General features: G+C 51.9%; 10 protein-coding genes across 10 annotated transcripts, besides 2 other annotated features; 5 read left to right on the top strand and 5 right to left on the bottom strand.

Annotated features, from left to right (window-relative positions):
• Window positions 1-306: 306 nt before the first annotated feature.
• EKO05_0000272 (uncharacterized protein) lies at window positions 307-2,068 on the bottom strand (the record flags this gene model as incomplete). Its single annotated transcript, XM_038937078.1, has 4 exons — window positions 307-998; window positions 1,048-1,794; window positions 1,840-1,913; window positions 1,962-2,068. The coding sequence occupies 4 exons, from the start codon at window positions 2,066-2,068 to the stop codon at window positions 307-309; spliced, it is 1,620 nt and encodes a 539-aa protein (XP_038802812.1).
• Window positions 2,069-2,747: 679 nt separating this feature from the next.
• EKO05_0000271 (uncharacterized protein) lies at window positions 2,748-3,131 on the bottom strand (the record flags this gene model as incomplete). Its single annotated transcript, XM_038937007.1, has 2 exons — window positions 2,748-2,978; window positions 3,030-3,131. The coding sequence occupies 2 exons, from the start codon at window positions 3,129-3,131 to the stop codon at window positions 2,748-2,750; spliced, it is 333 nt and encodes a 110-aa protein (XP_038802811.1).
• A 1,323-nt stretch (window positions 3,132-4,454) lies between these two features.
• EKO05_0000270 (uncharacterized protein) lies at window positions 4,455-5,531 on the top strand (the record flags this gene model as incomplete). The annotated part of the gene is made up of 1 exon (XM_038944651.1): window positions 4,455-5,531. The coding sequence occupies one exon, from the start codon at window positions 4,455-4,457 to the stop codon at window positions 5,529-5,531; it is 1,077 nt and encodes a 358-aa protein (XP_038802810.1).
• A 563-nt stretch (window positions 5,532-6,094) lies between these two features.
• Window positions 6,095-6,945, top strand: EKO05_0000269 (Glutathione transferase; the record flags this gene model as incomplete). The annotated part of the gene is made up of 2 exons (XM_038937012.1): window positions 6,095-6,353; window positions 6,401-6,945. The coding sequence occupies 2 exons, from the start codon at window positions 6,095-6,097 to the stop codon at window positions 6,943-6,945; spliced, it is 804 nt and encodes a 267-aa protein (XP_038802809.1).
• A 918-nt stretch (window positions 6,946-7,863) lies between these two features.
• Window positions 7,864-8,391, top strand: EKO05_0000268 (uncharacterized protein; the record flags this gene model as incomplete). The annotated part of the gene is made up of 1 exon (XM_038944650.1): window positions 7,864-8,391. The coding sequence occupies one exon, from the start codon at window positions 7,864-7,866 to the stop codon at window positions 8,389-8,391; it is 528 nt and encodes a 175-aa protein (XP_038802808.1).
• A 322-nt stretch (window positions 8,392-8,713) lies between these two features.
• Window positions 8,714-8,756: a tandem repeat.
• A 919-nt stretch (window positions 8,757-9,675) lies between these two features.
• On the bottom strand, window positions 9,676-9,945 carry EKO05_0000267 (Ras- protein rsr1; the record flags this gene model as incomplete). The annotated part of the gene is made up of 1 exon (XM_038944649.1): window positions 9,676-9,945. The coding sequence occupies one exon, from the start codon at window positions 9,943-9,945 to the stop codon at window positions 9,676-9,678; it is 270 nt and encodes an 89-aa protein (XP_038802807.1).
• An 11-nt stretch (window positions 9,946-9,956) lies between these two features.
• Window positions 9,957-9,978: a tandem repeat.
• A 2,616-nt stretch (window positions 9,979-12,594) lies between these two features.
• EKO05_0000266 (Ras- protein rsr1) lies at window positions 12,595-13,485 on the bottom strand (the record flags this gene model as incomplete). Its single annotated transcript, XM_038936465.1, has 6 exons — window positions 12,595-13,018; window positions 13,066-13,075; window positions 13,125-13,176; window positions 13,228-13,307; window positions 13,363-13,389; window positions 13,446-13,485. The coding sequence occupies 6 exons, from the start codon at window positions 13,483-13,485 to the stop codon at window positions 12,595-12,597; spliced, it is 633 nt and encodes a 210-aa protein (XP_038802806.1).
• A 1,659-nt stretch (window positions 13,486-15,144) lies between these two features.
• EKO05_0000265 (uncharacterized protein) lies at window positions 15,145-18,061 on the top strand (the record flags this gene model as incomplete). The annotated part of the gene is made up of 3 exons (XM_038936566.1): window positions 15,145-15,677; window positions 15,729-17,967; window positions 18,020-18,061. 3 exons carry the CDS (start codon window positions 15,145-15,147, stop codon window positions 18,059-18,061), a joined length of 2,814 nt encoding a protein of 937 aa, XP_038802805.1.
• Window positions 18,062-18,543: 482 nt separating this feature from the next.
• EKO05_0000264 (uncharacterized protein) lies at window positions 18,544-19,341 on the top strand (the record flags this gene model as incomplete). The annotated part of the gene is made up of 1 exon (XM_038944648.1): window positions 18,544-19,341. The coding sequence occupies one exon, from the start codon at window positions 18,544-18,546 to the stop codon at window positions 19,339-19,341; it is 798 nt and encodes a 265-aa protein (XP_038802804.1).
• Window positions 19,342-21,037: 1,696 nt separating this feature from the next.
• EKO05_0000263 (uncharacterized protein) lies at window positions 21,038-23,191 on the bottom strand (the record flags this gene model as incomplete). The annotated part of the gene is made up of 1 exon (XM_038944647.1): window positions 21,038-23,191. One exon carries the CDS (start codon window positions 23,189-23,191, stop codon window positions 21,038-21,040), a length of 2,154 nt encoding a protein of 717 aa, XP_038802803.1.
• Window positions 23,192-25,427: the final 2,236 nt, after the last annotated feature.

Here is a 25,427-nt window from a genome sequence, read left to right as displayed (position 1 = left end):
CTACCATTCAATCCCAATAAACGCCCAAACTTTAACCTCCACTACTTCCTACCACTCTCCATTAATCAGCCTAGTAGATGTTTATATCGTATAGAAAGAACTACACTTTCTACTTGGCCCAGTATATAGTATAGGAAGAAACTATATATTCTACTCAGCCTAGTACATAGTATGAAAGAAACTATATCTTATACTTAGCCTAGTACATAGTATAGAAAGAAACTGCATCTTATACTCAGCCTAGTACATAGTATAGAAAAAACCACACCCCACGCTCGACCGATCGACGTTCCTACAGAAACCAAACTACACATGCTCAACACGAGACACGTCCTCCTCGTGGCGCGCACCAAGACCAGCCTTCTCCGTTGACTCGAGCGAAGACGTCTCACCATGACCGCCCAAGGTCAAGTGCGGCACCCACTTGCTCGACTGGCGCGGCGACGTCTCCTCGAGCATCCGGTCCACCTGCTCGAGCGACAGGCCCTTTGTCTCGGGCACCAAAAAGTACGCAAACACGACGCACGCCGTGCACGTGGCCCCCCACACGAAAAACACCTTGGTCTTGAGGTTGCCGTATTCCTCGTCGACCATGTACGGCGTGACGAAGCTGATGACGAAATTCCAGAGCCAGTTGGATGATGTAGACAAGGCGACGCCCTTTGCGCGGATGGGCAGCGGGAAGATCTCGCCAATCACCACCCACGCAGCCGGACCCCACGTCGACGCGAAGAAGAAGATGTAGAAGCACGTGAAGACGATGAGGCACATGGACGCCGCATGGCTGCCCTCGCTGACGGTCCCCACAATGGCAATGACAAACTCGCAGACGAGCATCCCGACGGCGCCATAGATGAGAAGCATGCGGCGACCGAACCTCTCCACCGTCCAGAAGGAAATTGGCGTGGAGCCGACATTGACGGCAGTCGTGATCATCGAGATGACAAACGCGTTCTTGAGCCCGACAGTCTTGAAGAAGGTTGTGCCGAAGTAGAAGACTACTCCACTTAGCTCTGCATCCCCCTAAAAAAAAATGCCTTCACTTACCAAAGTTCACACCAGTCCACTGCTGCATCATCTGCAGCGCCATACCGAGCATCACACGACGGAGGTTGCTGCTAGGCGAACGCCATCCGCCACTGAAGCAGCTGAGCCAGCCCGACTGCATGTTCTTCGACTCGTGCTGGTAGTTGGCCTCGAGCTCAGCCAGCTCGTCCGCGACAAACTTGGAGTCCGCAGGGTGGCCACGCAGGATGCTCAACGACTTGGCGGCATCATCGAGACGGCCGCACTTGACGAAATAACGCGGCGACTCGGGCAGAAAGAACAGCCCGACACCAAGGATGAGGGCCCAGGCCCACTGGAGGGACATGGCAATGCGGTACGAGCCCGAGTTCATGCGGTTCATGGTGGAATTATCGACCACGGCGGCAAGTAGTAGACCGATAGTAATACAGAACTGGTAGCCAGACACAATGGCACCGCGGACAGCCTTGGGCGCTACCTCAGACATGTACAGTATGATGACAGCGCTGACGAAACCAACGCCGATACCTGCGATCAGACGTCCGGCGACGAGGACGGAGACCGTGGATGATGCGACCTGGAGAACAACACCGACAGAGAAGACACCACAGCCGGAGATGATGGTGGAGCGGCGACCAATCCAATCGGCGAGGGAACCAGCGAAGAGCGCACCAAAAAATGTGCCAGCGGACAGGATAGATACGATGAGCGACTTCTCCCAAGTCTGGTAAAGGCGGCCATGGTAAGCGTCCTCAGCAGTGGATGGGCCTGCACTGTCAGCTTGGTCTTATTGGAGGCGCAGTCTCTACTCACCACCAAACTGTTGCTTGAAGGCGTTCATAGCCAACACACCGCTGATGTAACCCGAGTCATATCCGAAGAGAATACTACCTGGGTCAGTACACATCGTCCAACCTCTGAGAACCAGTCCTTACCCTCCGAAGGCGGCGAAGACGCAGAGCAGATAGCCGCGCAGCGTGACCGGCGCCTCGATGCGATCGAGCACGCCGCCGCGATTGACGGAAGCAGCCCAGCGGGGCATATTAGAAGCTTATTTGTATTAAGCTACGAGCTGTGTAAGCAAGGGGTGGACAACGTGGTTGAGGATTGTGCAGTGGGGTCGTGCAACGAAAAGAAGGAATGAGCGTTTGTGGGGAAGCAAAGGAGAATATATCGTAACTTGCAGCAAGCGTGCACGGTGACCGGGGGCCGCGAACGGCAGGACTGTAAACTTGTCCTCGTGCACACATGGTGAGTTGCTGCGTGCTTCAAGTGAAGGTGAGAATAGGGTGAACCCTTCCGAATCCGGATGTTGGCACATTCCTCCGACTCGACATAGCCCACACTCGAGCCCTCCCGATGGTCACACGACTCGGGTTCGACTTGCTTGTTGCGATCCGTTTGCGTGGTATTCGGGGCCTGTATAACTGTGATGTACGTCTTGGTCTAGAAGTGACGATGCCACATGCTGTTGCAAGGTTGGTCGTGAATAAGGGTCTCTGTCTTAGACGTGACATCATGTATCCTTGTCCCATGATTGGAACGGATGTTTTCATTCAAGCCGATGATGCCGCTAGAGTTGGTGTTGTTGGTCTGCCAGAGAATTGCCTGTGTCTGTTGTGAGGCTCGGTGCTCTTGAACGATATACGAAAACGTGTTTCAGAAACCAACAGTATGGGAAAACATAAATGTATCACCTCTTTCAGCAGCCCGAGCTCCATTCAGTTTCTATGCAGATCCTCCCGCATAGCCTCTTCGTACGTTGGTCGTACGACTTCCTCATAACCCGGCGGCGCATCCTCTCCATGGGCTTCCTCAGAGCTGAAGCTGTGGTGCTGTTGCTCTCTTCGAGCCTCCTCGCTCTTCCTCCCTGGCCGGGAGTCTCTATGAGTAGCGTGGCCACGCACCGCGCCAGATGAAGACGACTCCGCAGGCCCATATGCTTCGGCTGCCTATCGCAATCATCAGTCTTGTCGAATGTGCTAAACAAAAGTAGGACTTACCAGGGCAGCTTTCTTTGCCTTTCTTTCGTCTCTCTTCTCTTTGATCTTCTTCCCACCCTCTTGCAGGCCAAGGGCAACGCCCATAACTAAGATGCCGGCCATTGTGCGAGGCTGGTATTCGATCCAGTGGGAGTGCGGGACAGTCGATTCAAGAACAAGCTTTGTGTCTACAATAGGCAAGCTGTTCACAGCAAGCGCTCTGAGTTCACGGCGTTGCTGTCGCCGAGCGGCACAACCAGAAAGTCTTTGAGGTTGAACCGGAAGCCCGGCTCGAAGGAGTTACTGTTGTTGCTTGCGTCTGCAATACATGATGGGTCAGGAATAGTCGTGTTGAGTGTTTAAAGGAATCGGTATTGCTTCAAGTGAAGGGACGACTCACACTCTTGAACTTCACTATGGGAGGGACGAAAACCCGAAGAACGGACGTAAGATGTCTACAACTATTCAGATAGTGATGGTTTTCCAGTTATTCTGGTTAAGTTGGCTAGAGAATCTCTGTAGGTGGAATGTTATGCCGTTGCTGAGAGGTCGTTACGGCCGCAAGTCGTTGACGTACGCCGGGGGTGGCGACACTTTTTCGGGGTGCGTCTGACCAGCCTTGAACACCTGGCTGCGCCTTTGCATCTTTCCACATGCAGCTTTCGTCGCAGAGGCTTTTAAAGGTATATGACGGGTATTTTCGATTCAAATCATGTGGATCTCTCCATTTGGTATTTAACCAATCAGCCAATCGACTCTGCGATGCGCGCATTGCCACGAGTACCCGTGAGTGTTATGGTAGTAGGCAGAACTCTTGTGAGTAGGGAAAGCATGCTAGAGGTGCAGGTTGAAGGCGCAAGAGCTCGTACTATATATCAGTTCAATAAGAACAGACTTAGCTGCTGACTGCCCCTGTCGTCTCCTTGTGCAGAGCTGTGAATGTTTCAATACGTAGGCTGGTTGATCAGCCACTGGTCGACCCACTCACAAAACTTATGCCAACTACCACGACAGGATCATGTCTTATCGTGTTCAACCACATGCGTCCTACAGATTTGTACCTAATCTAGTCGACGGTGTTAGGGGAAAAAACTACAAAGTGAAGGCGTGGAAACTGCTTCAATGTGCATAGGTCATCCAAAGGTACTTACGCAAGCTCACAGCCCGTCCGACAAGCCGGCAAAGATTGCCCTGTGACATCCCCACAACCCGCCGTGCCCCACTTCCATGACCAGGTACAGGGAGCCTCTCCGCTGCTTCGTCGGTGACATTCGTAAATTGGCCTCAACGACAATGACGGCTATCCGGTTCGAGCTGGTCTGCCAATTTTTTTACTGTGCAGTGGATCTTATCAGTACCGATGGGATCGACGCAATTCGTCTCAAAGCCTGTGTCTTGAGCTCTAGCTAGTATCTCTCTTTCGCGCGTTCAGCTTCCTACTCCAAGATGTATCTCAGGACTTCAGCTGTATCGGCAGCCTTGTGGCTCGCCGTGAGTGCCACACCCACCTATGGCTCCTCGACCAATACGACGATTGAATTCAAACACTGGCCTGCCAATGCGTCAAGAGCCTTAAGCAACATGATCGTCCAAAACGCGAACCAAAGCAACTACGCGGTATTCGACATGGACAACACGAGCTACCGGTACGACCTCGAAGAGTCGCTGCTCCCATTCCTCGAGAATCGCGGCATTTTGACTCGCGAGAACCTGGACCCGACGCTGAAGTTGATCGACTTCAAGGACACCGCCAACTTCACAGAAACGCTGTACAGCTACTACCTCCGCCTGTGTGAAGACGACGACTTCGTATGCTACCCATGGGCTGCACAAGTCTGGTCAGGATTTACACTGCGGGAGCTCAAAGGTTACGTCGACGAGCTTATGGCTCTCAACACGACAATCCCCACCCAGTACTGGGACGGCGACGAGGTGGTTAACTCAACAGTAAACTCGCCTCAGGTCTTCCGTGGCCAGGCCGAACTTTACAACGCGCTGATGGACAATGGCATCGCTGTCTATGTTATCAGCGCTGCGCACGAAGAGCTCGTCCGTATGGTTGCCAGCGACCCCAAATATGGCTACAACGTCCCACCCCAGAACGTAATCGGCGTTACCACTATGCTGGTGAATTCGACCTCAGGGTTTCTTACGAACGCTCGTAAGCAGATTGTCGAGGGCAACTACGACCCAGAAGCGAACTTAGATCTGGTCCTTGGACCATATCTATGGACACCTGCAACGTGGTTTGCCGGAAAGTGGGCTGCCATCCTGACATACATCGATCAGTGGAAACGCCCCGTCCTGGCAGCCGGAGACACTCCTGGTAGCGATTCGTACATGCTCTTCCACGGTGTGGATACAGCAAAGGGCGGTATTCATTTATGGATCAACCGACGGGACGCGTACTGGGAGGAAATGCAGGGCGAAATCCGCAACAACACAGCCGCGCAGATTGCAAATGGAAGGGAGGTGACTGCGGACAAGAACTGGGTAGTGGTCAAGCCTGCGGACATCTTGTAAAGCGCGAAGACTATATGCAGTGCGCGAAAAACATCGGTAGCCCAATGTTTGAACACGGAAGATGTGGCCATGCGCCCAGAAGAACCTGAAGTTTAATGTGATGTTGGTGTCTGCTAATGCAAGTGTCGCAATCGCTAGCATTGAGCTGGAGGACGGCGCTGCTGCACGTCGCTTAGTAAGCCAAAAGCATTCTGTGGCGCGAGCATAACACTCTTGGAGCTGGGCATGACATGACAGGCGCAACCATTGCATTGCGTAAATTACAGTATGAAATCGTCTGAACTAGTTGTGGTCCGATGCATCTGTGCGAATGGGTCTTTTTCTGCTTGGTCATCACGACTTAAAGTGACGTATCGATAGGACCATAAGCACCGGTAGCACGCAGGAAGGCTTCCCACGTAACCCCTCATTGATGCATGTGGCTAATCCCCATGTCACTCCTACGACCTCTTACATCTCAAGTGCCTAGGCTCATCATACGAAGCTTCCTACAAGCACCTAGATACCAACTACGAGCTCCGTTCCACACCTCGACTAGACGAACGCTACAAGTACTTCCCGAAATGGCTGACGAACGACCCACCGGCCTGAAGGCGAACAAGGGCATCGAGCTGCTCACTTGGGGCACGCCCAATGGCTGGAAGGCATCCATCCTCCTCGAGGAGCTCAAGGAGGCATACGGCAAGGACTACACGTGGCAGGGTATCAACATTAGCCAGAACATCCAGAAGGAGGAGTGGTTCACCAAGCTGGGACCAAATGGCCGTATTCCGGTCATCGTAGACCACGACAAGGGTGGCTTTGCGGTCCAGGAAGGTCTTGGTATGAATCCAAACATGCAATTATAGGAATGCTGCTAACAGCTGCAGCTATCCTGACCTATCTTACACGTCACTACGACCCTGAGCACAAGTTCAGCTTCGACGACGACCTCGATGTCTCACGCGCCGAACAATGGATGGCATGGCAACATGGCGGCCTTGGCCCAATGCAGGGACAGGCCAACCACTTCAACCGCTTCGCAAAGGAGCGCATCGCATACGGCATGCAGAGGTACACAGGAGAAACCGAGCGTCTTGTAGGAATTTTGGACAAGCAGCTCAAGGACAACGATTACCTCGTTGGCAACAAGTACAGCATTGCGGATGTTGCCAACTTCGGTTGGATTCACATGCTCCGATTCTCCGGTGTCGAGCTCGACTCGTTCCCCAACCTGAAGGCTTGGTGGGAGCGTGTCCTAGCCCGCCCGGCTGTGCAGCGAGGTCTGAGCATCCCGTCAAAGTCTGGCTTCGGTAATGACACCTATCTGCAGAAGCTGAAGGATGACTCGGAGTTTGCGCAGAAGGAACATGAACTCAGGGAGAAGGTCAACGCTGCCAAGGAGCAATACGGATATAAGTACTCATCTCCTTAATGCCACTGGGCTTGAGCGGTAGAACAGATTTCTGAATCTGAGAACGCGAGCCAGAACAATAGTAATAATCAACCCGACTGGCGGAGGCAGGAGCTCCTCGCATGCGCACATATGGTACACTGAAATGTTGGTTGTTTTTACACACTGGAAAGGGACATAAACAGCAGATTTACGAGGCACTTCCAGAGCATCCAGTCAACCAATTACCTTGCGTCTTGGTAACGTGACACAGAACGACAGTATTTTGGAGCTGCCGAGCGCTGTAAGCCAATCATAGTCTCGCGGACCCTTGATCATCGAACGCGGGCGCCTATGACGGCAGCCAAGCGCTACGGAATGCGGCAGAACAGGGTCTCTTAGCTGCCATCTCGCGCTCGCAGGCGCCAGAGATTGAGGACAGTCAGTGAGTGCGTTCTGGGCCATGTTTCGCGATGCAAGGCGTGGCGCCTCAAAGCACTTCGCTGTGGCTCATGACCGATGTTTCGCCCATCACGTTGATCCAGCAAAGACCTTGACAATTGTACTTGAGTTAGTTGCATCTTCTGGTTTCGTGAGAGCAAGCCTCGCTTTCCCCTTTGCAGATCACTACACACAACGAGAGCGCCCTCGTGAACAACACGGGCAGCCACATCCCACGCCACAACGTCATAGTTTTCCAAGAACATTGTTCAACTTCACGCTCGAATCCAAACCCCCTTTTTGGTGAACACAATCACACTGTGAACGTACAACGCTTTATTCTGCAGACAGCTATATTGCTACTGCGCAAGACTTCCCACTGCATCAAATTACCAACACACCTCGTAAACCTACAAATCAACACCCTACAAAACCTCACTTGCACTTGACAACGGTCAGGTACGTGCGCTCTCAGCCTTTGACACACAACCAAAGCTAAACATGATACAGCTTGTCACCATGGCACTTAACTTCCTTTCTCGTAGATCGTTGAAGGGTGAGAAGGCCACCCTCGGTACTTCGTTCGGGTCACACTTCACACCTCTTGGATTCATTCAACTCTTCTTGCGCTTCTTCCAATTTGTACTCGGCATCACCGTGATCGCGCTCTATGCCATCGACCTGGACAATGCCCGGAAAGCTGGAAAATACACAGACTCAAAGTGGGTCTGGGCTGTCGTCTGCGGCACTCTGGGTGCCATCATGGCGCTCGTCGCCATGCTCCCTTCAGTGAAGACCTGGTTCTTCTTCTTCGTTGACTTCTTCGTCTTCATCTGCTATCTTATCGCGTTTGGCATCTTCGGCAAGATGTATATTCCAGAGAACGCTGAGGGCAACGGTGGCATTACGCGCATGAAGAACGCAGTCTGGGTGCTGTTGATGAACATGCTTCTATGGTTCATCACTGCGGCATGGGGTGGCATTGCTTTCTGGAGGAATCGCAGTGCACGTACAACTCACACCGGACGTGCCAACACGCACGTCTAAGTGTTCTCCCTTGATTTCAAGAGAGAGTACGAAGCATTGCAGCTGACAGAGATTGCGCAGAGGTTTTTGTTCGACGTTGAGCTGAGCATATCTCCTTGGCCGTCTCCTGAAAAATCGTACCCACCCGTCATGACACCAATTCGAGAGTCGAATTCTCCTCCGCAAGCACCGCCGGTGTCAATCCACTACTGGCCTCCACCGCCCAGAATTCAAGCTCCTCGGCCTGCTCCCCCATCGCCTCCATCGGCAGCCAAAGCAGCGCCTCATCATATCTGTGAGCCAACACTTTGGTCTCACACTCTACCAAGCTCTCACACCGAACTCCAGAAGCCACAATCCATACCCACGCAAGCCCCAACCACAATGCCCATGTACCTGGTGGAGCATACGAAAGGAGGACCACAGTTGAGGAAGGTCTCTACGCCTGCTGAACTTGCGATTTTCATTGCTTCCATGTCATCGATACCCCATTGAATTAGCGGCAAGTACACGACAAGCTTTCGCTGTAGTCATAATCCATATCAATTCTTCTTCAAAGAGTGATTGCATCCGGGACATTGAAGCGTCGAATCGTGGAATAGCCGAATCGTGACGACGCTCGTTTACACTATGCAAGGCTGTTGATGCTGTTCACTGTTTGTTTACTACCAGATACGACCCGCTAGCGGCACACAAGTAAGCCACTCTGGCGCGATCGAAACTAGTGTCATTGGAGATCTGGGTCTGCCCGTGTTTGGAGCACTGTGCGATCAATCGTGATGTTCGGTGTATCTTCAGGGTTCAGGTGCAGTAGCTTTCAAGCTATGGAACAACACCTTGGCTGAGAGCACGTATTGCTCGTAGGGCGTAGGACCCTTATGTTCTGGCTCGGCACGTTCCTGCCTTAAAGGTTCCCACTCGTGAGAGGGGCCAATATTCTGGACCGAACTGGACCGATGAATGTTTTCTGTATGAGACTCATCTCAACGATCAGTAGAATCAAAGAATATGACTAGCAATCGAAACGCAGTGTGGAAACAAAGAGTGGAGAAAGAGTATCACATCAATTGAGAAGGATTTGGAGTCGAAATTCATATTCATTGGTATCTCATAGCCTCATAAAATGCTGCAGGGACAAGTGTCGCCTGCTTGCAATCTATTCCTATCGATATTCCAGGCGAACCGCATCGTGTAATCGTCGATCGTGAGATTGATGAACCGTTATACTGACGTCCGCTAGGCAAAATTAGTGAGAGCTCGAAGTGCAAGACGAAGTATGGGCATACCAAGAGATTCGAGTAAGACTTAGACGGAGCGCTTGTTGGCCTCAGCGGAGCCCTCGTGCTTGCTCTGGTCGATCTTGTCGGAGGCAGCACCCATGGCGCCGGAGACACGGTCGGAGATAGAGTCCTGGCCGGGAACGTTGCCCTTGGCTTGCTGCTTGTTGCCCTCCTTGGAGGCCTCAGCGGCGTTGCCCTGGACGGTCTCGGAGACGTAGTTGGCGGCGTTGGCGATGGAGTTGCCGATCTGACCGACGATACCCTCGTTGGGCTTGTTGGCGTTGGGGGCAGACATTCTGATAGGGAGGTTGGGTGGTTGGTTGGTTGGAAGTAGTAAGTTTGATGAGTTGAAGGTGTTGTGAGACAATGCCGGAGGGGTCGAGGGCAGTTTATATACAACCAGAGAGGCAGGAGGAGAGGGGCAGGGGCTGTGGTGAGGGAAGGCGCCAGCGCTGGAAGCAGCAGGCGTGACGTCACAGCGCCACGTCATATGGTAGCAGCGAGCCACAGCTGTTCCAGACCACGCTTGAAACGAACTGCTCAGATCACATGCTGCAAGCAATTGTCTAATGCAAGGCACAATTCCCATGCCGATCCGCGTCATTTGTTCGATGTTGCCCATGGGTTCCAGTCTGCGGGAGCGCCCCACTATGCCCCGCTATACTACGTCACTGTCTGCAGCTCCCCCGAGGTCAAGCCTGAGCTTCACAGCGCAAAAAGCAACACAAACAAAGCGGCAAACAAAGTGATGCATGCGATGCTGGTTGCTTTCACATGCAATCATTGGCGGTGTACCCTGTCTGCAATCGTGATGGGTTTCAGCGCCGATCGAAATGCGTGAGTTTGAGGCGTTCCAGCTTGTGCTCTCGTGGCTAAGCTCTAGACGCCCGCAGGCAAATCAGCTAACATGATACACTCTGTCCATATCTCCATGTGGCTAGGCAGTTGACCGTAGATCGAGATCGAGAGCCGTAACATTGTGCTGCAAACCTCCCAATGAGTATTCTGACCCCACTGAGCCCGTGATGCACTGCATGAAGTCAGAAACTGATGGAAGGCTGATGTACAAAATCAACGTCAAGTGCTGTACATCAGTGGATTTCTCCACGCCCAAAAGAACATCCCCCTAAAGAAGTGGGGCTTGTGATGACATTTGCTGTTACGAACAACCTCAGCCCCATTTTGCGAACCTCGGTTTGGCATCAAGTCCTAGCCGCCCTACGCTTGACGTCCCCGTCTTTTGGGCAAGTTGATGGTTGTTCGAGGCCATGATTAGAGGCCGTGCTCTTTTGAGGATAAACGTGATGCCAACAAATTCATTCGCCTGTCAAGATGCTCCATGTTTGTCTCAATCTCCGTCGCTTCAATGTCAAAACATGGCTGCCTATACGTGGCGAATATCCACTTGGGCTCATCGACACGGAAACGTTCTGGCCTCGTGCCACCAAGGTCCGCACATGTCAACGCAAAGCTGTCTGAACATGGCAGGTTGTAGAAGAGTATGGAACAAACCTTACCGCCATTCGACATGAATGCAGAAGTCATTCGAAGTCTCTGTTGTGAATGCAAGTTTCGTTTGCGTAACCAGATAATCGCCGTTTTCTAGACACCCTGTCAGTCCAAGCTCTCGCTCTGTCCGTTCACATTCAATCAATGCCTCTTCAAGCAAGGCGTCACCCAAGTCAGCCAACAGTCTCCAACGCCAGTTCACTCCTGTTTGTCATGTCTGCTTGACATTCCAATGCGATGCACATCGTCAGAATCAATGATGACAACATTTGAGTATCCTAGGGCCAGTCTCTCCGTCTGCCACAGACCGCTACACTATTTTCTTCAGAGCTCAGTCATTGGCTTCCAGTACCTTTCAGAATTACACAGACTAGGAATAAGGTCAATGGATCGCAATGCTCAACCCTCCAGATCCTCCAGACCATGGTGTCCACCTGCAGACTACAAGGTTCACCAAATGTTCAGATGCAAACGTCTCAAGAACAATCGAGAGGAGGCTGATCGTCTGGCCTGGGCTGCCCCGAGCCAGGACTTGTCGAAATAAAAGCTGGAATGCTGTACACCCAATATTGTGTTTGTAGACCTAGAAGACAACATAATCGCTCAGATCGTCTGATACCCACAAACGGTACGAGCTGCATTCCAAGCCTCGGGTATCCGACGGTTCCCAAGCATCAACACAAAAGCTACCTCTCCACTTCCCGAACACTGCGAAACTTCACCAGCCACCAATCGACACCCAAACAAACAAAACGTCACTCTTGGGCAGGTGCACGCGAACGCCTCGGCTCGTGATCTTCCCGTCCTTTAACCGATAGATTGCCAGCCGTAACGCGACTTCAAACGCGGGGTATTCCAGTACCGGCTTGGGAACAGCTCTTCGGATCATCTTTCAGCGAATTCCGGCCCAACAGGTAACTGCGCTTGCTCCTCAGGTTGGGTCAAGAGCGGCAGCTCAAGCACTGTAGGGTTGCTGCACAGACGCGAGTGCGGACTGTATATAGTTTTTACGTTTTGTACCGATGTAGTTGGGCATCAGTGATGGGCCGCCATGCTTTCGGCTCTCGATTCGTGGTGTTGTGTGGTCGAGTAATTTGAGCGAAGTGGTTCTGTATAGCGTCTGCCTATGAGTCGTTGAGTGCGCGGTTGAGCTGTCCATGTAGATCGACCTGCGTACGCGACGTAAGGGAATAACTCAAATAGAGTTTTGGTCTACGAGGTCAGTCACTGGCTTCCTCGGAAGCTGCTGTGTGGTACGTCAACGCCCGCTTATGGTTCTGAGATAACGAATCGCCGCCTGCACGGTCCTTCTAAAGCCTCTATATTGTAGTTGTAGTATTCAGAGCATCCAGAAGAGCTTGGGAAAAGGAAACAATTGGGCCTGGTCCAGCAGGCGATAAAAGCCACCAGTCGGTCGTCGTGAGGGTATCGTAGCTCAAAGAATTGCACATTTCGGCCGATGTCGTGGTCGCCGCTCCCTGTCCCTTCTTCCACCCCCTCGCCTGGGACCTCCGCCAGTCCTTGGGTCTATGGCCTGAGGATGCCTCCGTTCATTTGCATCCTTGCGAATAATCTGCCGGCACAGATCAACGAAAGCTTCGTCCACGTTCGCCCTTCTTCGCGCACTGGTCTCGAAATACGGCGTGTTCCACTCCCGCGATGTCGCGAACGCTTTCGGCCGTGGAATTGCTCTGTCCTCTTCGAGATCCGATTTGTTGCCAACGAGTACCATGGGAACATTGTCGTCTTCTTTGATTCGTCGTATTTGCTCTCTCAACTCAGCAAGTTCATGAAACGATGATGCAGAAGTTATAGCAAAGACCAGAAGGAAGCCTTGTCCGGTTTTCATATACAATTCTCTGTAGGTTGTAAGCTTAGAGTGTCTTCATTGGATGTGATATAGTACCTCATGGCAGCTAGAGCATGGTTAGCACGTGACAAGCTGGAACAAGCACATCCACTTACTGAATTGTTCTGTTCCTGCGGTATCGAGAATCTCCAGAATGACATGGCGACCCTAAAAGCGGATCAGTGGTCGAACTGGAATGATTGTGCATCGGTTACTGACATCCACCTCGATCTGCTTTCGGTACGAGTCCTCGATAGTGGGATCATAACTTTCTATCCAAACATTCTGAACGAATTGCGCTGCTAAAGGTCAGTACGCTAGAACTGCGGCCAATTTATCACGCCAGCAACGTACCTGTCAGACAACTTTTTCCGACTCCACCTGTCCCACCACCATCAGTCTTGCTCTAGGAAACAGTTGGAGGGTCACTAGCTTACCCGATCCCAGAACGACTATGTGGTATTCTCTCTGCGACATGCTTCAGATCTTTCTGGGATGTTGTGAGGAAGACAGAGCAGTGCACACGGAGAATATCTCCCTGTCTTAAGTGGCACGAGCTGCGGCGGAAGGACAAGCGGCCCAAAACGCCGCTCCCTTAGCCTGAGCGGAGCTTAGCTGGTCCCAGCGACACCGATGCTTTGATATAGCGGCACCTCTATCGCAAAGAGCTTGTATTCGATGTTGTTCTGCGCTTCGGAATAGTGCGCAATCCCTGTGAACCAACCACACAACTGCGACAGCTTGTCAGCCGTGTAAACTTTCGTCGAGTGGCATCCAATCAGCAAGTTAAAGATCTCAAGAACACCTCAATCGAGCCATTGGAGCGATTTTGGAATACGAGGCTCTGCAGCTCAACGCGTGGACTCGACTCACCTCCTTCTTTGCGGCGAGGTTCGAAGAGTTTTTCCAACGGTTATCGATAAGGTGCGCAACAGTTGTTCGAAGGGCAGCAGGTGGGCAAATAAGCAAGGGGAGCAGAGCGTATGCAATGTCAAAGGTAACGCGGTGATTAAGAATTGCTCAGTTGCCCTGTACTTGGCAACGCTCGGTGGGGTGGGTGGGTGTGCAGTGACATGTTCAGATTCGTGCAGTGCCGCCGCTTCGCTGGACGCCGACTTGACTCGAAGCTGCCAGCTGGTGTAACGCATGCCGTGCCGCGCAAATACTCATGTAGTTTATTAAATAGCTCCTTCTGGTCGAGCGTTCGCCAAAGCGGTTGGTTTAGCACCAGAAATCGTCCGACCGACATCATCGACAGACCAGTCGCAGTGCAAAAAGCCTGAAGGAGCATGGTCGCGAAGCAGACCCAAACCGGCTGTTCGGGATCATCCCGAACCCCCAATCCCATGGTAGCGCATCCCGAGCAGTTTGACCCCGTTGCTTTAGCTCCAGGATAGATCAAGCCTCAACTATCGTTGTTTGACTGTACATCGGTAGTGAGGATACCTTTCGATATTTGCTGCAGTTGGACACAGAGTCCGGCAAAGCTGGAAGATTTCAACAGGGTTTCTGACCGGATTAACTCGCTCTTAAATGAAGGCTCAAACATGACGCCAGGGCCGAGATTCGTGGTGTCGCTAAAGTGGGTTCGTGGCATTGATCAATGTGATACAGATGCACTTGCTGGCCGTCTCCACGTGGCAGACATTGACATCTGCGCTGCGCTGTATCGACTCGGACTGAGGGTCACATGAACGCGAGTCGAGCGCTGAGCGCGTAAGTGTGTAACCGCCAGCTACTGGAAGGGATGAAAAGCCGTTTGGACCCTACTGGATTTCAAAGCTAGATACCAATTTGCCATAAATGGCCTTGTGCTCGCCGTTATCTAGAGAAGGTCCGTCGGCAGCTTGCCGCTTCCCCGTGCAGCGGGCCTGCTCCGCGAAACACGGACGTTAGACAGTGACTTGGACATCAACGGAAAGCGACCAAGCGCGCTGAATAGGACACTAAATTTACAGCCATTTTTTACAAATATGAAAGTATACGCTGCATGTCGGGAGATTTCAATGCGATGCATGCACCTCTCGATACGGTTAGCGCCGGAGTCCAGACGGACCGAGAGCTTGAGACCGCTGGAGCTCAGCACTCAATCGCTGGGCTCGTCACTCGACGTGATACCAGCAGCTACACCACACAATGCGTCTCCATGCTGCGTTGAGTCTTGCAGCTTGTCTCGCACCGGTATCTGCGATTTTCGAGGATGACGCCTACCACATCGACTTTCACTACGCGCTGTTAGGCCTACCGAAGCGCGATGCTACCTTCTTCCAGAAGCCGTACGGCGGCTCGAAAGCTTCTCTTCTGTACTCGATCTCAGAAAATCAGACAATCGGCGCCATCAATCCAAAAGACGGCGCCCTTGTTTGGCGACAGCATCCTGCGTCAGAACCCCGCAGCAAAGGCCACCTAAGAGCAGCAGACGAGCAAGATACAATTGTTAGCGCTGCAGGGAATCGGGTAACAGCCTGGAGCTCCTCAGATGGTAGACTAGTGTGGGAGACGAACGTCGATGGGGCAGTTGTGGAGGACTTGGAGATCTTGGAGCAGGAAGATGGCATTACAAAAGATGAGGCTAAGGACGCTATTGTTTTGGTGTCTGGTACCAGCCACGGAGTCAAGAGACTTGATGGAAAGACCGGTCGTGTGAAATGGACATACGAGGATACCAGGTTAGTGACGCCAGAATGAGGCGCAAAAGATATACTGACACCCACTTTCAGCAGTGACATGCCCTTCCAAGTATCTACCTCGCCCACAACCATCTACTACATTTCACTACATCCATCTATAATTGGTGCCGGTTCGAAGTTGAAGGTCACTTCGCTAAGCCCTATCACCGGCAAGAAGCTCGACCAGTACACGCTCAGCTCAGACACCGAGATTACATCGAGAGACCACATCGTCTTTGCTGGAGCAAACACTGCAGCGCCTATACTGGCGTGGACTGACAAGACCAACAAGGTTCTTAAGGTCAATATCATTGGCACAAAGGCCGTCACAAGCTTCAACACACCTGGAAACTATGCTATCGAGAAGGTCGTACTGCACGCGCCAGGACATGTGAACTCTCAGGCACACTTCCTTGTTGAATACCAAACCGCTTTCGGTCACTCTGCTGAGGTTTATCACGTTGATTTGAAGAAGAACACCGTGTCTAAGGCTTACAGCCTCCCAGAGCTACAAGTCAGGGGTACTTTTGCTACGAGCACATCGGATGCCAACGTCCATTTCGTCAGAATCACTGAAGACGAAGTCAGCGTAGTTTCGTCGACCTCGCATGGCATACTTGGTCGCTGGCCTACTGCGGGGTCGCCTGCTTTAGCGGGAGGTTACCCGGTACACGCAGTCTCGGAGGTAGTGGTCAAGTCTGGAGCAGCTACTGCCACCAGGTCAGCCGTACTGTTTTCTAATGGACAGTGGGCATTGATACGCAACGGTGAGATCGCTTGGACCAGGCCAGAGTTTCTGTCTCAGGCTTCGTCTGCTGTATGGGCAGGCCTGCCGGAGGTTGAAACCCTTGCGGCTGAGTTGGAGGTTGAGCGCCATCAGAATGTGGTATCAGCTTATGTTCACCGAGTGAAAAGACATATCCAGGATCTGGAGCATTTCCCCGCATGGGCGCAGAGCCTGCCCCAGCGGCTCCTTGGCAGTGTTGTTGGCAAACCAAAGGAGTCTACTGTCGATGACATTCAGCAAGACACCTTCGGTTTCCACAGGCTTGTTGTTATCGCAACCGAAAGCGGTCGTCTCGCAGCACTTGACGTAGGCTCTCGTGGCAAGGTCCTGTGGAACGTGCACCTGGAGCGATTCGCCGATACCAAGTTTGAGTATCCCACCCTCAAAGCACACAGCGGCTACGTCGAAGTCAAGGACCCGAGCTTCGATGGTTCAGTGTTCATCAACTCGACTACGGGCGGCCTGGCCTCGTCGGTCAATCTCCAGATGCATATGCCTCTGGTAGCTGAAGGACAGAAGCTCGTGTCTTTTGGTCTGGCAAATGGCGTATTAACAGGAACTTTGCCCAACCAGCCAAGCTCGGAATCTATTTGGAGCTTTGAGCCTCCGAGTGGTGAGCGCATAGTCGGCTACACCTTGAGGCCACTCAATGACCCTGTCGCCTCCATTGGCAAAGTTCTAGGAGATCGGAGGGTACTCTACAAGTACTTGAATCCCAATCTTGTCCTTGTCACCGCGGTTTCAGACTCTACCCGCACCGCCTCGGTCTATCTTCTAGACTCTGCTTCAGGCCAGCTGCTCCACACCATGTCGCACTCTGACATTGACACATCTCGCCCAATCCCATCTACCATTTCAGAGAATTGGTTCAGCTATTCCTTGACCGTTGACTCGACCTCTTCGCCTGAGTCTCGTGGTCACCAGCTTATCGTCTCTGATCTCTACGAGTCTCCCCTGCCTGACGACAGAGGTCCTTTAGGGGCTTCTTCGAACTCTTCCATTCTGGAGCCTTCGAGCTCCCAAGGCGATGCCGCAAAGCCTTATGTGCTATCGCAAAGTTACCAAATCGCAGCAGAGATCTCGCACATGACTGTGACTCAGACGAGACAGGGCATCACTAGCCGCGAGCTCATCATTACGATACCCTCAACCAATTCTCTTGTCGGCATTCCCCGCCAAGTCATCGACCCACGACGCCCTATTGGCCGTGACCCCACTGCGAATGAACAGGCAGAAGGCCTTAGCAGATACACACCTCTACTTCCTCTCGATTCGAAGTGGCACCTCACTCACAAGTATGAAGTCCTGGGCATCAGGGACGTCATTACGAGCGAAAGCGGAATCGAAAGTACAAGCTTAGTGTTTGCTTACGGTCATGATATCTTTGGCACCCGAGTCGCTCCCAGTTTTGCATTTGATATCTTGGGCAAGGGGTTCAACAAGATTCAGATGCTTCTTACCGTCGCTGCATTGTTTGTCGGCGTTTTGTTCGTCGCCCCGTTGGTAAGATCACCATTCCGTACACTGTGTTACAACAAACTTACATTGTCTACAGGTCAGGAGGAAGCAGATCAACTCCCTTTGGACAATACCCTAGACCTATCCAGCATAGCATCGTGTTGGAGCTGATGCAAAATTGATGTATACAATCAAATATCATTCTCGAGCAAAGCAAGCAAAAGCGTGCATATCGGATCAGCAGATCCACTAGGTGAGAACCGATGTCTCCGCCGTGTATTGTTACCGAAGACATGATGTCATACATTTAGACTAGATCGAAACACTCGAGAAGTGGAGCTCTTGTTCAACCATGCTGGTCATATCGCCTTGCTAAATCCGTGTAAACCCTATTTGTACGAAGCAAGATCCGCCATCTAGAAGTATATGAAGTACTCAAGATTAACTCGGTTGATCCTTTCATTCTGCGTGCTTTGAAAGATATAAACAGGTTTACGCTAGTATCCATTGTTGCAGTGGACCCTGCATCATACTGACGACTGCGACCCTATCACATCCACCATCTTCAATTGTTCAGCATCTCCACCGTCAATCGAGGACCGGAAAGAAGGCCATTCCAACATGTCTGATCAGAAGAAGTACTCGAACAAGCTCCAGGGTTTGCGCATCCTCATCATTGGTGGATCCTCTGGCATAGGCTTCTGCACCGCCGAAGCCTGTCTCGAGTACGGCGCCCTGGTCACAATAGCCTCATCAAACTCATCCAGAGTAGAGGCCGCTGTCTCTAAACTACAATCTGCCTATCCTTCAGCCAAATCCGGTGTCTACGGTCTCACTGTCGATCTCTCCAAGTCGGACACACTCGAGTCCGAGCTGAAGACCCTGTTTGATCAGACTGTTAAGAACATGGGCGGCGAGAAATTGGACCATGTTATATTCACCGCCGGCGATGCACTTGCAACAATGAAGCTCGCAGACATGACCATGGAAAGCATTCTCAAAGCCGGCCAGATCCGGTTTTTCGCACCTCTCCTAGCCGCCAAGTTTGTTCCTCAATACGTCAAGAACTCCCACGAGAGTAGCTACACCATCACCACCGGTAGCATCAGCGAGCGCCCGATGCCGGACTGGAGCGTCATCGGTTCGTTTGCGGGTGGTCACCACTCCATGGTCAGAAACTTGGCGCTGGACATGAAGCCGATCAGGGTCAACGGTGTGAGTCCTGGTGTTGTGGATACAGAGCTTTGGAAGATGCCCAAGGAAGAGAAAGAGAAACTCATGGAGCAGATGAGCAAGAAAATGGCGACAGGGACTCCGGGAAAGCCAGAGTACGTGGCCGAGAGCTTTTTGAGTTGTATGCGAGACTACAATATGGATGGGGCCATGATCAGGACAGATGGCGGTGGACTGTTCATGTAAAGCATGGGTTATTGCGATAACAGAGCGAAGCTTTAAGGTCAATATATTGAACAAACATGTAGTACACATCTGATACTGCAATCAACTCAAATTATTGTATACCTTGGCATAGGTATCTACCCGTTCCAAACATCACCGCGGTGGTTCTGTCACCGCCCGCGATCTGCAGCTGAAGTTCATGCGGTCTTCCCTGGAGCTAGAAGGCCGAGATATGTGTAAGCTGAAGAGAAGCTCCTGCCAACCGTGGCTTGACGCAGGATAAGCACTGCAGATCTGAGCTTGACACGGATGTTGTGAAACCAGATGTTGCACGTGGATGCATTCCTACTGGGTCATGCTACCAGTCAGAAAAGAGTTGATAAGCGCTGGAGGTATGCATACGTCGTGCATGTACCTGTAGTTTGAGGAGATGAGGAAGGAAACAAGGGGAACCTTTTGTGTGAACTCGTTAGATCTGTTTAGTCAAGGACAGCGAACCTCAACGTATTGAATGGTGGTGTTTTCATTCACGTCTAAACTCGAGGCAAACCAGTGCGTCTTGAAAGCTGACAAGGCAGCTGAAAGAGGGACGAAACTAGAAGGCTCATGTGATTACAAGGCATGAACCCCACCGCCTCAATCCTGCGTCTTATGGTCGCACGTCATCGCCATGGCTGTCTGCAACGACAATCTGATCACGGGAATGCGATAATTCACCCGGTCAGTGTGTCATGACCCCAAAAAACCCACGTTCTCGGAGCATCTGCCGAGCGACCCTCCGATGCATGCCGAGACTGCAGCTCAACCATCCAAATCCCACGTTGCTCTCAGGCCTCATCTCTTTTGCTATAGCACCTTAGCGACCACGCAGCCGTTCCCTTGTTCTGCCCGCAACAATGCACCCCAGACTACTGCGTCGCGCAACATGCAGCATACCGTGGTCCCCGTGATCCCAAGAAACCCAGACGTTATTCAGCAGGAAAATAGCCGATGCAAGACCGGTAGCTGATAGACCAGCCAAGCAGGCTAAAGATATGTCGACACATCGCGACCGGAGTTTGAGCTTGAACAGCCCGTTTGGGCAGTCGCAATCGCTTCCGTGGCATATCGCGCCTGTCACTTTCGTCCCGCTGTTGCGCCACCAGGAATCTTAGATCTGATGAAACAAGTACGTGGTATGATCTGATTAGGTGTTCTCTCGTTTCACTACTCGGCGCCATGCCGGTCAAAGGGATGGGCGGAAAACTGCGGGGTATGATTGCTTGCCGTAGAGGTAAGAGGCGATGACGAGTAATGTGGGAAGTTGGTATGCAAGGGCTGCGATAAAGCCGTCGGCGATTGTGAGAGAGATAGAGAGAGAAGCCACGGAGACTCTTCAGGTCAACTAGTTTTTAGTGAACAGCAGTTCGCTACGCTTGATGCTTAACGAAGTTGTAGAATGTATGGCTACTAACAGAGAGTTTCATCGTAATGCGCTGTCCACGGAGCATGTCACAGATGTGTGTGGCGTCACGTGTTAAATTAGTAATATTGATATCGCTATTAATTCGATTGAATACTCGCTCTTCGTGATTCTACGATGTAGATCTATTTACGACGTACTCCATGAAACGAAAATCGACGAGTCGGTGACGATCTTTTTTGACCTCGCTATGCTACGCTAATGTGAACGCCAATTGATGCAACAATAAACAGAAATGCGGAACGCGTGCGAGGATCAAGCCTCACCCACTTCGAAAAAAAGTACGCGGGACTTGTGCTCAGGTTTTGGCGGTATGTGGTGGTGAAGAGGCTTCTTGGGCGAAAACCTCTTATATGCTGAGACGGGGTTCGGGCCATCAGAGCAGCATTTTGGATCATCGTAGTTCTCAGGACAGCAACAGTCGACATTCCTGATAACACTGGTATTCAGCACCTCATGGATGGTGATACGTTTGTCAGGCATGGGGTGTAGCATCCGTAGTATAAGGTGCCGAATCGCTGGACCTTCAATCATATTGAAGAGCTTGCCACATTTTGGATAGCCATCCGGTCCTTCAAACAGCTCACCGTCGGGATGATTCGCTAGCCACTGTTCCCAACCTCTCTTGAACCTTGCATAGTATTCGAACTCGGTCTTAGCAGCCTGCCACGGACACCCACCAAAGGTCATGGTGATATAAACAATGGCGCAGGACCATATATCGAGTGGACGAGGGTCGTAAGACCCTCTTTTCGCAAGCACTTCGGGAGCAATGTAAGGAAGGCTGCCGCAGATGCCGGGAGCAGATAGACGGACTGCTCCCATATTCTTGCCACACTGACCTCCTGATGCGCGAAGGCCGGGATGCTCGCCGCTAAATACTTCGGCGACGCCAAAGTCGGATATCTTGAGATGCCCGTTCTTATCCAATAGAAGGTTCTCCAACTTGATATCCCGATGGGCAATTCCATGGCTATGCAGGTAGTCAACACCCCTCAATAGTTGTTTGAAGAAGCATAGGCGGTCTTCGCGGCTATAGAACCCCTCGACACCGCCAGCGAAAAGCTTCCGTTCCACCAGAGAATAGATTTCGCCGTGGGAACAATACTCCATGACGTGGTTCCAGTGGCCTCGGTTGGTGCACAGACGGAGGGTCTCGACAATGTTGGGGTGATGCAGACTCTGCGCGATACTATACTCGGACTTGATTTTCATGATGTAGTCTTCCTCTGTTTCTTCCGGATTACGCTCTCGAAATATCTTAACAGCGACCAGTTGCTCGTCTTTCGATACACCCCGGCGAGCCATGATCCGGACCTCGGCCGTGGCACCCTTTCCCAGTACCTTACCTCGCTTGCCAGGCATAAGGCTCGAGCTCTTGAACTCTTTCTCTAGCTCGCACTGATCTATGATATAGTCACTTGGCAAGTTGAGGCTGAGTCGACGAGCCTTCATGCCCACACCTTTTTCAGGTGGCTTGGAGAAAGTGTTTAGCATGCCAGCAGTGGGCTTGTTCTCGTCCTGTCCGAACCGCGGCATTTGATCGGTACTTGCTGACCGCCTCCTTGACCAGGTGTGCCTCTTGTTGCCATGCGCTTTTTCAGCCCAGGTGATGCCAGGTTTAGAGGGACTCAGGCTAGAAAGAGCTGTAGAAGACATCGGTTTTCTCTCAAGCCCAGACTTTCTTTTTTTTTCCTCGGCAGGCGTGTCACTGATTGGCGAGTCAGAGAATGGCGGTGGTGTAACTGCTCGTGAGGATCTCGGAGGGCTCCTGGAAAGCGATAAAGAGCTAAGCCTGCTACTGGGCCTTGGAAAGCTGATCGCCGAGCTGTCGATATTTGTGGATTCTTCGGCTGTATCTACAACCAGCAATTGATTGATGTCGGATCTTGCTTCTGGCGCTTGGCGAGAGATGTGGGGTTCTAGGCCTAAATCTTTCGGATCTTCTTGAGGGGTGTTGCGTCGATGCAACCTGCTGCGAACAAAGGATCCAACACGGCGACCCAACCCACGCCTCTCTGATGATGCCTGGGCTTTATGTTGTGTCGCATTCTTTCCATTCGAATGTGCTGAAGTGGGTCTTAACTCGGGTCTCGTCTCATCTTTTACAGTCGGATGCAGTGCATCGACGGCGTCAAAACCCATAGCAGGCTTTGAAGTTTCGTAGAGTTCGTCTGCATGGTCTTCAGGGTGAAAAGAGTGCGAGAAAGGAACGTCTCCACTGGTATGGCTAGCTGGAGTGAGTGGTTCGGCGCACTCACTCGCTGTACGGATGCTTTCACCCTCCTCTTCGACTGCAAGTTGATATTCTGTTATCCGTGAATTCCTGTGTTGCGAACGTTCGGAAATAAAAGCATCTTTTTGAGAGAGTTCCGTCTTGACTGACATGTCCGTATTAAGTGTCGGCATGGTGGCAAGGGCGAGGAGTTGGAGTACGTGAAAGCGACAGCTGCGCGATCACGTATAGCGTAACGGTATGAATTGTTGATAGTCCTCTATGATTGTCGTTATGCTCGTTGGAGTGAATTCGGGTGGTGATATGTTGCTTTAAGGAGACTACAAGGAGGGTAGCAAGAGGGAGTCGAGGAAGTATCCAGCTTTGAGTGAGCCATCCAAACTAGGGAGACGTATAACGAGAATGATTGGAGTGACTTCAAGAAAAGCCAAAGGACGGGAAAAATCGAAACTGGTCTTGGAGCAAAGCAGGATATAGTCCGTGAGTGGAAGTGAATCGACAACGGAGGGGCCCAGCCAAGTATAAGACGAACAGCAGTGACGTCCACTGGCTGGTTTCTTCGCTTCAAGTGTGGGTCGAAGGATTTCGGAAACCTGGCGCTGATGGCGGAACGGCCAATCGAACGGTCTTTCTTGCCCGTTTTTGATCGGATGATGCCCCAAAAAATGTTCAGCAAAGCGTGCACACGAAGCTTTGAAGCGCGAGACCTCCACCAGGGATCGCGGGAGATAAATAGGACCCAAAACAATGGCAGACGCTGCAGTCCACAAGGTTAATCAAGCTCAATTAGGCGCGCTAACCACACCCCTGCAATTCAACCCCCACAGCTCGAGCGCACCTGCAGATCGGGATGCAAGTGTGTGAGTGAGCGCCGAGCCCTTAGAGAGCCATCGCTCAGACACCCACCGCGGCGGACCTTATATCGACGCAAGCTGCCGTTGTTTGGAGGTTGCACCCCGCTGACAGGTTTCTCGGAGCCCGCAAGGCGTTGTCCGACTTCCCTCGCGTGTTTAGACCGCCTGCATCACACACCATACAGCCTACAAGCACTGTAAATATGCGGTCTGCCATATTTAACAGCGGCTCGAAGTGTTGGAAACGTCGACTGTTTCCCGTCCGGCGATCGTGAATGTCAGCCCTGCCGCGTGCAAGACACGTCCATGGCTTGACCCAATTTGTGAAAATCCCGCAAGCGCGTATTGAAGGCTTCATCTAAGTGAGATGATGCAGACATGTCAGCTCTTGGTTGGTGAGACTTGAATCCTCAGCCCTCTTGTTTACGCCAGTGGTCGAGACGAATGACCACGTTCGAAGATAAAAGTCTACATGCTGTATTCACTGCACACAACATCTGTGGCCGGAGAACTGCCGCCAAGAACGATGCGCGATATCTCGTGGGGGTAGTTTGAGCACACGATCTTCCCCGCAAAGCTCCGGTTGTAACGTTGCAAATGACACTGAGCCCTGTCGTTATCCCCGGCGATCACATATTGCACTCTCAAGGCTGCTTGAGATGGACTGCGTACTCCACGCCTTGTGGGGGTGGTGTAACCGCTTGTCGAGTTGAGACGGGCAAACGTCTGATGACAGAAGGTCCTGATTCCGACCTTCGATAAACGTCCTTGGGCCGTCCTTGTGTGACGAGCGATTTAACGGTGCGGCTTGGTTTTCCAAGTAGTGCGAACGTGTAGACGACTGAGGTCTTCTGTATGCGTACAGGGAATTTGCACTAGCTGCATGCTTCCTTCCACCGTTCAGTGCTCCATACGAACACAGCGGTCTCGGCGGAGATTCGATGGGGCTCGTGCACTGTGGGGTTGGAACAATGGTGAGCTCAGAAGCGGGAAAGCGCGCCGCAACCTCCTGAAATCTTCGCACAGCCAAGGCCCTCATCAAGGTGATGCTTCGAAGGTGTGATCCATCGCCATTTACCACCACTACTCTGGGTGCCCAATTTCTTAACAGGAGTCAACCCACGGCTGATACTACCTTCCCTTTGTCACTCATGGTAAAGCCGAAGCACGTTTCGTCTCATTGAGCTCCAGTCGTTCCTCCCTAGTAGCCTCTTCTGGAACCCTTGGCAGCTTGGCCTTACGCAACTGAGACAACTGAGGATTCACAAACGTCCTTTTTAAAAACGTCACAAAGTTGCCAGAGGAATGACATTACGCAATCTCGAAGTGCACCATTGACGCGTATCGGTCACTACCTTCCTCTCATGATATCGCGGAGTCCACGACGTCAAGATCGATTGGGCGGCTCCTGAACTTGGCAATACACAGGTCCTCCGCAGCGAACTTGGCAGCCTAGAGGGATTCTGGGCGCATCAAGTTGTCAAATTCCGCGCTTGGCAGAGAGCGGTATCTTATGCTATATGTCGTACGCGGCTCCCGTGGCAGTGTAGCCAGC

This window comes from Ascochyta rabiei, chromosome 1 (assembly GCF_004011695.2).
Source record: "Ascochyta rabiei chromosome 1, complete sequence".
Classification (NCBI taxonomy): domain Eukaryota; kingdom Fungi; phylum Ascomycota; class Dothideomycetes; order Pleosporales; family Didymellaceae; genus Ascochyta; species Ascochyta rabiei.
This window is presented reverse-complemented; position numbering and strand designations above follow the sequence as displayed.